The sequence below is a fragment of the Phoxinus phoxinus genome (genome assembly GCF_949152265.1).
Source record: "Phoxinus phoxinus genome assembly, chromosome: 4".
NCBI classification, from domain to species: Eukaryota; Metazoa; Chordata; class Actinopteri; order Cypriniformes; family Leuciscidae; genus Phoxinus; species Phoxinus phoxinus.
Genome location: NC_136879.1, coordinates 39,657,806 through 39,672,258, shown reverse-complemented (window position 1 = coordinate 39,672,258; position 14,453 = coordinate 39,657,806). Strand labels below are relative to the sequence as shown.

General features: G+C 39.2%; 2 protein-coding genes across 2 annotated transcripts; one reads left to right on the top strand and one right to left on the bottom strand.

The window, feature by feature from the left end:
• Nucleotides 1-959: 959 nt before the first annotated feature.
• LOC306997073 (uncharacterized protein) lies at nt 960-2,812 on the bottom strand. The gene is made up of 2 exons (XM_079610136.1): nt 2,613-2,812; nt 960-2,516 (listed from the first exon to the last, which is right to left on the bottom strand). Exons 1-2 carry the CDS (start codon nt 2,802-2,804, stop codon nt 1,884-1,886), a joined length of 825 nt encoding a protein of 274 aa, XP_079466262.1. The 5' UTR covers nt 2,805-2,812; the 3' UTR covers nt 960-1,883.
• A 10,031-nt stretch (nt 2,813-12,843) lies between these two features.
• On the top strand, nt 12,844-14,201 carry LOC306997064 (uncharacterized protein). The gene has a single exon (XM_079610121.1). It carries the CDS (start codon nt 12,846-12,848, stop codon nt 13,932-13,934), a length of 1,089 nt encoding a protein of 362 aa, XP_079466247.1. The 5' UTR covers nt 12,844-12,845; the 3' UTR covers nt 13,935-14,201.
• Nucleotides 14,202-14,453: the final 252 nt, after the last annotated feature.

The following is a 14,453-nucleotide window of genomic DNA, read 5'->3' as shown; positions in this document are numbered from 1 at the left end:
TTTGTAATTTTAACGAGTGCAGTTTCTGTGCTATGATGTGGCCTGAATCCAGACTGAAACTTTTCATAGATATCGTTTTCTTGCAAGAAAGAGCACAATTGAGCGGACACAACTTTTTCTAGTATTTTAGACATAAATGGAAGATTTGAAATGGGTCTGTAGTTTGCTAGGTTATTTGGATCTAATTGTGGTTTCTTAATAAGAGGTTTTATAACTGCCAGCTTGAATGTTTTTGGAACATGTCCTAAAGATAGAGACGAGTTAATAATATTGAGAAGAGGCTCTTCCACTACAGGTAACACTTCTTTCAGTAGTTTAGTGGGTATTGGATCTAATAAACATGTTTTTGGTTTAGATGCAGTGATAAGTTTATTTAGCTCTTCCTGTCCTATAGTTGTAAAGCACTGTAGTTGTTCTTGAGGGGCGATAATTGAGGCTGAATCATAAGACGCTGTCAAAGATTGTACATTTACAATTGTGTTTCTGATGCTTTCTATTTTCTCAGTGAAGAAATTCATGAAATCATTACTACTAAAATGTAACGGAATATTTTGTTCAGGTGATGTCTGTTTATTTGTTAATCTAGCCACAGTGTTAAATAAAAACCTTGGATTGTTTTGGTTATTTTCTATTAGTTTGCGGAGATGCTCAGCCCTGGCTGCTTTTAGAGCCTTTTTATAACGTGACATACTGTCTTTCCACGCGATTCTAAAGACCTCTAAATTAGTTTGTTTCCATTTGCGCTCTAAGTTACGAGTTTCTCTCTTGATAACATGCGTAGCACTGTTGTACCATGGTGCTTTAGTTTTCTCTCTAACCTTTTTTAATCTAATTGGTGCAACAGTTTCTAATGTACTAGAGAAAATGATGCTCATACTGCTAGTCATTTCCTCTAGCTCATCTGTTAGTTTGGGTTCACTGAGGAGCGGAGATAGATCAGGTAAGCTATTCAAGAATCTATCTATAGTGGTTGGAAGAATTGTTCTGCCTGGTCGATAACGTGGCGCAACATGACACATTTCAGCCGTACGTAGTATGCAAGTTACCGTGTAATGATCAGTGACATCATCACTTTGCGGTATAATATCTATATCGGTTGGATCGGTTCCATATGATATAATTAAATCGAGTGTATGATTAAGACGATGAGTGGGACCACTAACGTTTTGCTTGACCCCAAAGGAGTTTAATAAATCTGTAAACGCAGCTCCTAACGCATCATTTGTGTTATCAACGTGTATGTTGAAATCTCCAACAATTATTGCCTTATCGACATTGACCAATAGATTTGAGAGAAAATCTGCAAACTCTTTTAGGAAATCAGCGTAAGGCCCTGGCGGTCTATATACGGTAGCCAAGGCTAGAGATAATAGGGATTTCTTTCTTACATCTAGGAGCGTAACATTTAGAACAAGTACTTCAAACGAATTAAACCTGTGACCTGTTTTCTGAGTAACATTAAGAATATCTCTATAGATTGTTGCAACACCGCCGCCACGACCAATCAGACGGGGCTCATGCTTATAACCGTATCCTGGTGGAGTGGACTCATTAAGACCGAAATAATCATTTGGTTTAAGCCAGGTTTCAGTAAGGCAGAGTACATCGAAGCTATTATCAGTGACCATTTCATTTACAATAACCGCCTTAGGTGTAAGCGATCTAATGTTTAGAAGACCTAGCTTTAGAAATTGTTTTTGTTCACTAATATTGAGATTTTCTGGTTTAATCACAATTAGATTTTTCTTAGATCCTACAGTAGATTTATTGTTTGGCCTCACTAAACGAGGAATAGACACAGTTTCTATATAGTGTTCTACACTGGTACTTATATCAATTAATTTGGGACAGCAAAGAATGTGATTTGGACTTTGACTTACTAGTCATATGGTGTGTAACGTCTTGGAGATGTTTTCCGACAGAACAGCCGCTCCGATTCTGCTGGGGTGCAGGCCATCAGCACGGTAGAGCCTAGGTCGCTCCCAAAACAGATTCCAATTATTTACAAAGAGCAGTCTCTGTTCATTACACCATGACATTAACCATTCATTTAGTGCAAACAATCTACTGAACCTTTCTTGTCCTTGTCGGTACGTGGGAAGCGGTCCAGACACGACGATCTTTGCTTCAGGCGATGTTCTGCGTACCGTCTCGATCAGGCTCCTGTAGTCCCTCTTCAGAACCTCCGTCTGCCGCAGCCTGATGTCGTTCACCCCCGCGTGCAGCACGACAGCTCCGACGCGCTCGTCACCGTTCAGGATCTCGGGGACCTGCGCAGCGACATCGAGAACACGAGCACCAGGAAAGCAGTGAGTGCGCACCATACCTTTACCTGAGGTAGCGCGGACATGCCGGACCATGGAACTGCCGATGATCACAGCGTCGTCGCGTTCCGTCTCGCGAAGAGGGGAGAAGCGGTTCCGGGTGGAGATCTCGAAGACCGGGAGGGGCGGAGAGGTCCTTGCTCTGGTCCTGGCTCGTGTCTTCCGCTGTGGCATCATCCAGGGTCCATGGTGCTGTGTCGGTGTCGGGGTAAACGAAACCAGGGGTGCTCGGGTCCTGTGCAGAGAAATACACGGAGTAGAGGAGGCCGGAGTCGAAAAGTTACTAACCACTGACTTGTGAGCATCGGCGCGTGATGCTTCAAGCGCTGTTCGTCGGTCTCGCAGCTCGGCCTGCCTCCCCAGCAGATCACGGATCTGCTTCTCCACGGACTCCAGCTCCAACCACACCGAATGCAGCTCAAACGTGTCCTCACCTGCACTCAGAGGTAACGTTAGACACACATCCGATGTATTCGCCATTATGACAGATGAACAATAAATTAGCAGTGATGCTACCAATATCACTACTAATTTAGGACTGAAATCATGGATAGAACCCGTATCCTTCCAGTGATTCGAGTGTAAATAAGACGGTCGATAGGCGAGGCCACGCGTGCAATGCTAGCGGGCTATCGTTAGAGATAGTAACGGAAGTTCGGAAAGTTGGATATAACCAGCGATATCAAAGCAATCCGATTGTTTTTTATAGAGAGTAGTATCGGAGATATGTTCACACGCTCACAAACTAACAGTTAAGCGATTCGAAACACAAACTCCAAACACAACCAAAGCGGTTCGAACACAGACACAAACAAGCGATTCGAAGCACAAGCACAAACACAAACTTCAAACACAAACAAGCGATTCGAAGCACAAGCACAAACACAAACTCCAACACAAACAGAGCGATTTCAGTGATTCGAGTGTAAATAAGATGGTCGATAGGCGAGGCCACGCGTGCAATGCTAGCGGGCTATCGTTAGAGATAGTAACGGAAGTTCGGAAAGTTGGATATAACTAGCGATATCAAAGCAATCCGATTGTTTTTTATAGAGAGTAGTATCGGAGATATGTTCACACGCTCACAAACTAACGTTAACAGTTAAGCGATTCGAAACACAAACACAAACAAGCGATTCGAAACACAAACTCCAAACACAACCAAAGCGGTTCGAACACAGACACAAACTTCAAACACAAACAAGCGATTCGAAGCACAAGCACAAACACAAACTTCAACACAAACAAGCGATTCGAAGCACAAGCACAAACACAAACTCCAACACAAACAGAGCGATTTCAGTGATTCGAGTGTAAATAAGACGGTCGATAGGCGAGGCCACGCGTGCAATGCTAGCGGGCTATCGTTAGAGATAGTAACGGAAGTTCGGAAAGTTGGATATAACTAGCGATATCAAAGCAATCCGATTGTTTTTTATAGAGAGTAGTATCGGAGATATGTTCACACGCTGGAAAAATAGAAAATGCTCGTTTCTAAATGAGTGTAAAGAACAAAATCAACAATTTATGAATTTAACATTTAAAAAGTTGAAAAGAATAGTTTTAACAGTAAACTATACTCTATTATTTACCATTATATTTATGTAAATGCATTAAAATACACATTTAAAAAAAACAAACACAAAGTCAAAGCTGTTGTAGAAAAATATTTATTAAAATAATAACCAAATACTGCAAGACTGGTAACAACAATTTTACTTTTTCAAGTACAGAAAATCTTTTCAAAATCAGTCACAAAATAACTACAAATAACTTGTAAGACTTAAAAGCAAGATTCTGGGTTCAATAAAAGTTAAAGGGAAAGTTCATCCAAAAATGAAAATTCTGTCATCATTCTGTTTACTCACCCTCAATGTTCCAAACCTGTATGAGTTTCTTTCTTCTGTTGAACACAAAAGATGATATTTTAAAGAATTTTGGTAACCAGACAATTGAAAGTAAATGGCTACAATCAACTGTTTGATTACCAACATTCTTCAAAATATCTTCTTTTGTGTTCAGCTGAAGAAAGAATCTCATTCAGGTTTGGAACAACATGGGGGTGAGTAAATGATGACGGAATTTCCATTTTTGGTGAACTATCCCTTTAAAGGATTAGTTCACTTTAAAAAAAACTTTTGCTGATAATTTACTCACCCCCATGTAATCCAAGATGTCCATGTCTTTCTTTCTTTAGTCGAAAAGAAATTAAGGTTTTTGATGAAAACATTTCTCCATATAATCGACTTCAATGGGCCCCAAACGGTTCAAGGTCCAAATGACAGTTTCAGTGCAGCTTCAAAGGGCTTTAAACGACACCAGACGATGAATAAGGGTCTTATCTAGCGAAACGCTCGCTCATTTAAAAAATAAATAAAAAAGTTAAAGTTTTATAAGCACAAGTTGTATAAGCTGAGTTTTCTCCTATAATGCCTGCTGAGTTTGGAGAACACCTGACAAGAGATCAGAGACCATTCCTCCATACAGAATATCTCCAGATCCTTCATTCCTCCATACAGAATATCTCCAGATCCTTCATTCCTCCATACAGAATATCTCCAGATCCTTCATTCCTCCATACAGAATATCTCCAGATCCTTCATTCCTCCATACAGAATATCTCCAGATCCTTCATTCCTCCATACAGAATATCTCCAGATCCTTCATTCCTCCATACAGAATATCTCCAGATCCTTCATTCCTCCATACAGAATATCTCCAGATCCTTCATTCCTCCATACAGAATATCTCCAGATCCTTCATTCCTCCATACAGAATATCTCCAGATCCTTCATTCCTCCATACAGAATATATCCAGATCCTTCATTCCTCCATACAGAATATCTCCAGATCCTTCATTCCTCCATACAGAATATCTCCAGATCCTTCATTCCTCCATACAGAATGTCTCCAGATCCTTCATTCCTCCATACAGAATATCTCCAGATCCTTCATTCCTCCATACAGAATATCTCCAGATCCTTCATTCCTCCATACAGAATATCTCCAGATCCTTCATTCCTCCATACAGAATATCTCCAGAACCTTCATTCCTCCATACAGAATATCTCCAGATCCTTCATTCCTCCATACAGAATGTCTCCAGAACCTTCATTCCTCCATACAGAATATCTCCGGATCCTTCATTCCTTCATACAGAATATCTCCGGATCCAGATCCTTCATTCCTCCATACAGAATATCTCCAGATCCTTCATTCCTCCATACAGAATATCTCCAGATCCTTCATTCCTCCATACAGAATATCTCCAGATCCTTCATTCCTCCATACAGAATATCTCCAGAACCTTCATTCCTCCATACAGAATATCTCCAGAACCTTCATTCCTCCATACAGAATATCTCCAGATCCTTCATTCCTCCATACAGAATATCTCCAGAACCTTCATTCCTCCATACAGAATGTCTCCAGAACCTTCATTCCTCCATACAGAATGTCTCCAGATCCTTCATTCCTCCATACAGAATGTCTCCAGATCCTTCATTCCTCCATACAGAATGTCTCCAGATCCTTCATTCCTCCATACAGAATGTCTCCAGAACCTTCATTCCTCCATACAGAATATCTCCAGATCCTTCATTCCTTCATACAGAATATCTCCAGATCCTTCATTCCTCCATACAGAATATCTCCAGATCCTTCATTCCTTCATACAGAATATCTCCAGATCCTTCATTCCTTCATACAGAATGTCTCCAGAACCTTCATTCCTCCATACAGAATATCTCCAGAACCTTCATTCCTTCATACAGAATGTCTCCAGATCCTTCATTCCTCCATACAGAATGTCTCCAGATCCTTCATTCCTCCATACAGAATATCTCCAGAACCTTCATTCCTCCATACAGAATATCTCCAGATCCTTCATTCCTTCATACAGAATGTCTCCAGATCCTTCATTCCTCCATACAGAATATCTCCAGAACCTTCATTCCTCCATACAGAATATCTCCAGATCCTTCATTCCTCCATACAGAATATCTCCAGATCCTTCATTCCTCCATACAGAATATCTCCAGAACCTTCATTCCTCCTTACAGAATATCTCCAGATCCTTCATTCCTCCATACAGAATGTCTCCAGAACCTTCATTCCTCCATACAGAATATCTCCGGATCCTTCATTCCTTCATACAGAATATCTCCGGATCCAGATCCTTCATTCCTCCATACAGAATATCTCCAGATCCTTCATTCCTCCATACAGAATATCTCCAGATCCTTCATTCCTCCATACAGAATATCTCCAGATCCTTCATTCCTCCATAGAGAATATCTCCAGAACCTTCATTCCTCCATACAGAATATCTCCAGAACCTTCATTCCTCCATACAGAATATCTCCAGATCCTTCATTCCTCCATACAGAATATCTCCAGAACCTTCATTCCTCCATACAGAATGTCTCCAGATCCTTCATTCCTCCATACAGAATGTCTCCAGATCCTTCATTCCTCCATACAGAATGTCTCCAGATCCTTCATTCCTCCATACAGAATATCTCCAGATCCTTCATTCCTTCATACAGAATATCTCCAGATCCTTCATTCCTCCATACAGAATATCTCCAGATCCTTCATTCCTCCATACAGAATATCTCCAGATCCTTCATTCCTCCATACAGAATATCTCCAGAACCTTCATTCCTTCATACAGAATATCTCCAGATCCTTCATTCCTTCATACAGAATGTCTCCAGAACCTTCATTCCTCCATACAGAATATCTCCAGAACCTTCATTCCTTCATACAGAATGTCTCCAGATCCTTCATTCCTCCATACAGAATATCTCCAGAACCTTCATTCCTCCATACAGAATATCTCCAGATCCTTCATTCCTCCATACAGAATATCTCCAGAACCTTCATTTCTCCATACAGAATGTCTCCAGAACCTTCATTCCTCCATACAGAATATCTCCAGATCCTTCATTCCTCCATACAGAATGTCTCCAGATCCTTCATTCCTCCATACAGAATATCTCCAGATCCTTCATTCCTCCATACAGAATATCTCCAGATCCTTCATTCCTCCATACAGAATATCTCCAGATCCTTCATTCCTCAATACAGAATATCTCCAGATCCTTCATTCCTCCATACAGAATGTCTCCAGATCCTTCATTCCTCCATACAGAATATCTCCAGAACCTTCATTCCTCCATACAGAATATCTCCAGATCCTTCATTCCTCCATACAGAATATCTCCAGATCCTTCATTCCTCCATACAGAATATCTCCAGAACCTTCATTCCTCCATACAGAATATCTCCAGATCCTTCATTCCTCCATACAGAATATCTCCAGATCCTTCATTCCTCCATACAGAATATCTCCAGATCCTTCATTCCTCCATACAGAATATCTCCAGAACCTTCATTCCTCCATACAGAATATCTCCAGAACCTTCATTTCTCCATACAGAATGTCTCCAGAACCTTCATTCCTCCATACAGAATATCTCCAGATCCTTCATTCCTCCATACAGAATGTCTCCAGATCCTTCATTCCTCCATACAGAATATCTCCAGATCCTTCATTCCTCCATACAGAATATCTCCAGATCCTTCATTCCTCCATACAGAATATCTCCAGATCCTTCATTCCTCAATACAGAATATCTCCAGATCCTTCATTCCTCCATACAGAATATCTCCAGATCCTTCATTCCTTCATACAGAATGTCTCCAGAACCTTCATTCCTCCATACAGAATATCTCCAGATCCTTCATTCCTTCATACAGAATGTCTCCAGATCCTTCATTCCTCCATACAGAATATCTCCAGATCCTTCATTCCTCCATACAGAATATCTCCAGATCCTTCATTCCTCCATACAGAATATCTCCAGATCCTTCATTCCTTCATACAGAATATCTCCAGATCCTTCATTCCTTCATACAGAATGTCTCCAGAACCTTCATTCCTCCATACAGAATATCTCCAGAACCTTCATTCCTTCATACAGAATATCTCCAGATCCTTCATTCCTTCATACAGAATATCTCCAGAACCTTCATTCCTCCATACAGAATATCTCCAGAACCTTCATTCCTCCATACAGAATATCTCCAGATCCTTCATTCCTCCATACAGAATGTCTCCAGAACCTTCATTCCTCCATACAGAATATCTCCAGATCCTTCATTCCTTCATACAGAATGTCTCCAGAACCTTCATTCCTCCATACAGAATATCTCCAGATCCTTCATTCCTCCATACAGAATATCTCCAGATCCTTCATTCCTCCATACAGAATGTCTCCAGAACCTTCATTCCTCCATACAGAATGTCTCCAGAATCTTCATTCCTCCATACAGAATATCTCCAGAACCTTCATTCCTTCATACAGAATGTCTCCAGAACCTTCATTCCTCCATACAGAATATCTCCAGAACCGTTAGATTCCCAGATCCATGTTGGTGCTTCTCCTCAGTTCAGTCCACTCATCTTCTATAGGGTTCAGTTCAGGGACTGGGATGGCCGTTTTGATTTTGATATTTATTTTTGGATCACTGTCCTGTTGGAAAATCCAAACATGGATTATAAGAAAACCCGTTATAAAATTTCTAGCACAGTCTGTTAGGTTTCGATTTTGTATCTGTTGGTATTTGATCCAATCCATGATGCCATATATCTGAACAAGATGTTCAGGACCTCTGGCAGAAAATTAGGCCCACAGCATTAAAGATACAGCAGAGTATTTCATTTTACACATGGGCAACATTTTTATCCCTGTGTGCACCAAACCCATCATAAGTGTTTGCTGCCAAAAAAGCTTTTTTTTTTTTTGGTTTCATCTGACCATAGAACCTGTCCCGTTTGAAGTTCCAGTCGTGTTAGGTACTTTTCAAACGTTCTATGGTCAGATGAAGCAAAAAAAATTTGCTTTTTTGGCAGCAAACACTTAAGATGGGTTTGGTGCACACAGCGATAAAAATGAAATACTCTGCTGTATCTTTGGTCAAATCTGGCACCTTTATGAGACTTCTTATACCCTTTTTAGTCTCTAAATAGATGAGACTTAAAAGCTGCAAATTTTGTAAATGCACGGGAACAGTCAGGTAGACCACAGGTAAAACACCAGTTTGGAACATTACTGTGACCTTTCATATGCTTAGTAAAACCTACAATGGTATTCCTCTCATGTTGACACAATTTACAGTGATACATTTCTCATTTAGATTTAGGTTCAAGTTATATTAAGAAAACGATAACTATGGGAACTTTGAACAGAAAATAAAATGAACTTTCAAATCTTTTGCCAGTCGTTTTGAATTTAGTTATGACACAGGGATTTGTTAAAAACGGGTTCCAAAACTGGTGAAATAAATGAGAAAATGGCAGCATCCAACAACGATGTTTTTCGTCAAGAAAGCTAACTGCACGTGCGCATATAGTTTTGTCTCACCAACACTTCAGTGGATTGGAAAATATTGGAATCAAACACTTTACATTCCACTAAATGTCCTGATAACACGCAGTTGTTAACAAGTAGATATTAATTGCATCTGACATGCCTATGTTATGAATTCTGTTCGAACCGCTTAAACAGCATTAAGTAATACATTAGATTGTAATATTTATGGACGTAAATTTAAGTTAACTTACCAAAAATTCCTTTGCGTTAAATTTAGCAAATTTACGCAGGCCTTTGTTAAACACTGGCTTTACATGCTCAAAACTGGTGAAATAAATGAGAAAATAGCAGCATCCAACGATGTTAATATCATATGTAGCCTAATGTTTTTCGTCAAGAAAGCGAACTGCACGTGCGTATTGTCTCACCAACACTTCAGTGGATTTGTCTTGTCTGCCAAACTGCAAATGCTCTAAAAATACTATCTAGAGCAAATGTGAATAAAACTGTAACAAACTGCAGCATTCGTCCATAACATTTACGATGGTTTTACCTTGTAACAGTTCAGCTTCGTCTCACCACTGTAATGGCGCAGCCCGTCGCGATTCTATGCCTCGCCTGAAACAAGAAATTTAAAATTAAAGACACATTCCTTTACTAAATAAACGTATAGTTTCGGCTGGGAAAAATATTGTAATCAAACACTTTACATCCCACTAAATGTCCTGATAACACGCAGTTGTTAACAAGTCGATAAAATTAATCTGACATGCCTATGTTATGAACTCTGTTCAAAATATGAATCGCGAACAGCATTAAGTAATACATTGTAATATTTATGGACGTAAATTTAAGTGAACTTACCAAAAATGTTGTAAATAGTGCCTTTTATCTTCAACTCTTCTTGCCCTGCTCCAGTCCACCAGTTTTCAAACCTGTATTCAGCCCGCGCAATCCCATAATGCCACACCACAGTAAATTGTTGTAAAACCGTATGAACTACAGTGAAAACACCTCTTACCTGTAAATCAATTTACAGTTGACAGGGAAATATACTGTTAACAACTGTAATACTCTTTTTGACCCATAATGCATTGTGAATTACAGTAATAACTTGTAAAATGATAAAACAATAAATTTCTGTAGAATTTTGCTGTAGAATCTACAGCAATTTGTTACAGTGAGGTTCTTGTTCTGAGTTCCATGCCTTTGTTTTATGTTTTGCATTAGTTGCATTTGGGTTCTCAACCAGCTTGCCTCCATTAGATTCGTTACAGAATACTAGACCAACATGGACCCAGCAATTCGTCTCTCCCGCCTCAGCCAAGGTGACCGTCCAATTGAGGATTACGTGAGGGAATTCTGTGAGCTTTGCCATGGGGTGGATTTTGGTGATGGTGTCTTGAAAGACATGTTCCGCTATGGACTGGATGAGATGGCGACCTCATGTCTGTACTACCTCATGCCTGCCAATACCCCTCGCTGGACTTTCCCCTTTTGTCGAGTGGCTCGTCATTTACTGTGGGCTTGGCGAATAAGGAGCCCCGCAAACCCACAGTATCCCCTCAACATGAGCTTCACGTCAGTCCTGCCCAGCCAGAGACCGTTCACGTCACGCCAAATTGGGGGGGGGAGTAAACGAAAAATGTTTAGTTTACTTCTGGGTTACCCTCAAAACCCCCTACGGAGATTTCGTTTGAGAACGTGTCACTGTTTTCACCTCCTTTGAATTTGCAGGTCTAATTATTCATTCGAATGTAATATGTTGGCAGAGAGTTTTTCACAGACTCAGTTTCAGCCTGTTGACACCAATAAAATGTGCTTAATGTGCCACTTTACAGAAGATCTCAGACATCACCGTAATGAACGAGGTGAAAACAGGGAACTTTTGGAGACAAAGAGGTTTTTCAGCGTCTCAGTTTAACATGATGACTCAGTTATTTCTGCCAGACTTTGGGAAAGTACACCAGTCTTGTTTTAAATGCTACTAATTTCAAACCACATTAAAATATCACATATTTCTAACCAATAAACGCTGGAAATATTCACATAATTTCAGTGTATTTTGGCACTCAGAGAGAGATGTTGTATGCAATTGTTTTGATAGAGGGAAACAAGATACATTTCTAGTTTCAACATGTTTATTCTTCAGAGATTTTTCTTTAAACACAATAAGTAACCCTGTTTGAAAAGTTATACCCATATTTGGTTTTCATTGGAAATGGGGTAAAATTCAACAGTTTGAACTTTGGGACCTACCAATCTCTGTGTAAAAACAAAATAATGATTTGCCATCTTTCTAAAGTCATTTTACCCCCCTGTACACAATACTGGATAACTCAGTAAATATAAATCCATCACATTTATGTTTGGCTTTCTTCAGAAACAATATTAATAATATAAAACATTTTAGCCTGGGAAGTTTCTGAAATTTGGTTGTTTTGACATGGATGACCCTATAGATCTGTTTTATATGATGATAATATACAACTTTGTCAAAACACTATTTATAACAGCAAATATATTCACTTAACTATCAAGTAATTAAATTAGTTCAGTAAAAATTCAGTAACTTTCAGATTCCAGATCTGGTCCTGTGGGCGTCAGTATCACACAGTGATCACAGTTCACACCTGCAGTGAAGCCCCTCCCACAACAATTCACCAATAAATACTGGGAATATTCCCATCATCCTACAAGAGAAGGACAAACTCCAGGAGTAGCAGCTGAAATCTGTGTGACTGTTAAAGATGGAGTTTATTAAAGAGGAGATTGAAGACATGAGTGATCCAGAACCATCCAGAATAAAACATGAAGATACTGAGGAACAAATAGGTTGGTGTCCATTCTTGATTCTTCAATGTTGACTGCTTTGGTGGCTGTGAAATAAGTAGTTTATTGATGATATATGATGTAGAAATTAAACTAAATAATCATGTATATAGCAATGTGTCAAATACATTTTTAGATTTCAAATTAATGAAAATGATGTAACAAACCTTCAACATTAAAGATCTGATACTTTATACTCACACAGACAGAAACCTATTCTCTTGTTGTCTGCTTGTGTTCACTTGAATTTTCCTTGAGATTATCCTCCTTAAACTGATTATAACTACTTGATATGTTCATTTTAGATCAGATGGAAATAACAGAGCAAAGAGAAGAACTGAACGAAGTAAAGAAACACTGTGACTTCAAAACTCAAGGAACAAAAGCCCAAAAGCTGCACTCCTGCTCACAGTGTGGAAAGAGTTTCAGACAGAAAGGAGGCCTTAAGACACACATGAGAATTCACACTGGAGAGAAACCGTATCCATGCACTCGGTGTGAGAAGAGTTTCATATCTTCATCCTTACTAAAAATTCATTTGCGTATTCACTCTGGAGAAAAGCCATTTAGCTGTGATCAGTGTGGTAAAGGGTTTATTTCGTCATCACATCTAAAATCACACCTGAAAGTTCATTCAGACGAGAAGCCTTATGTGTGTTCTCTCTGTGGAAAGAGTTTTTCAAGGCTGAAAAGTTTTAAACTGCACCAGAAAACACATGATGAAGTGAGAGATCATGTGTGTTGTGACTGTGGGAAGAGCTTTACTGCATCTGGCAATCTGAAACGACACCAAAGAATTCATACTGGAGAAAAACCTTACAAGTGCTCATATTGTGACAAGAGTTTCACTCATTCTGAATCTCTGAAATTTCATGAGCGAGTTCATACTGGAGAGAAGCCGTACTACTGTACTCAGTGTGAGAAAAGTTTCAAAGATTCAACAGGTTTGAGAAATCATCTGCGCATTCACTCTGGAGAAAAAACATTTAACTGTGATCAGTGTGGTAAAGATTTTATTTCATCATCAAATCTAAAGAAACACGTGAAAGTTCATTCAGACGAGAGGCCTTATGTGTGTTCTCTCTGTGGAAAGAGTTTTTCACGACTGAACGGTTTAAAACGGCACCAGAAAATACATGATGAAGTGAGAGATCATGTGTGTTGTGACTGTGGGAAGAGCTTTACAACAGCTGACAATCTGAAACGACACCAAAGAATTCATACTGGAGAAAAACCTTACAAGTGCTCATATTGTGACAAGAGATTCACTCGGTCTGGATCTCTGAAATCACACGAGCGAGTTCACACTGGAGAGAAGCCGTACGACTGTACTCAGTGTGAGAAGAGTTTCAGACATTCATCAGGCCATCTCACTCACATGAAAAACTGTTGCAAGTGATCAACATTCAATTCTACATCAAAGTATTCAGGTTAATTCTGCAAGATAAAATATTGAGATTGTCTATTTATTTATTTTTGTTCAAATTAATGGAAGACTAGAAAGATTTAACAGGTGAAGCTTCAAAAGTGTAAAAAAAATATGTTTTGTTGCAAAATCTGTCTAACTTGAATTAGATATATTCATGTCATACTTATTTACTAAGTTGACTATTTTGTCTTCTGATAGTTCATGCAATTATGAGAAATAAACAGAAAATCATCTTGTCTTGACAAAAAGCGTTTAACTGTGATTGTTTAAACTGAAAACAAGTCTAATATGTGTTTGTGGAAATAGTTTTTCTCTGCTGGACTCTAAACATCACCAGAAAACACAGACCATGAGAGAAATCATGTGTGTTTTGGACACAGCCGGACTCTCATTGGTCTAGACTGACTCTGTCCGGTCGTGGCTTCACTTTTTCCTGTTTGCATTCGTTTGATTTGTTCATTATTTATCAGTCAGAAATCATTAAACGCA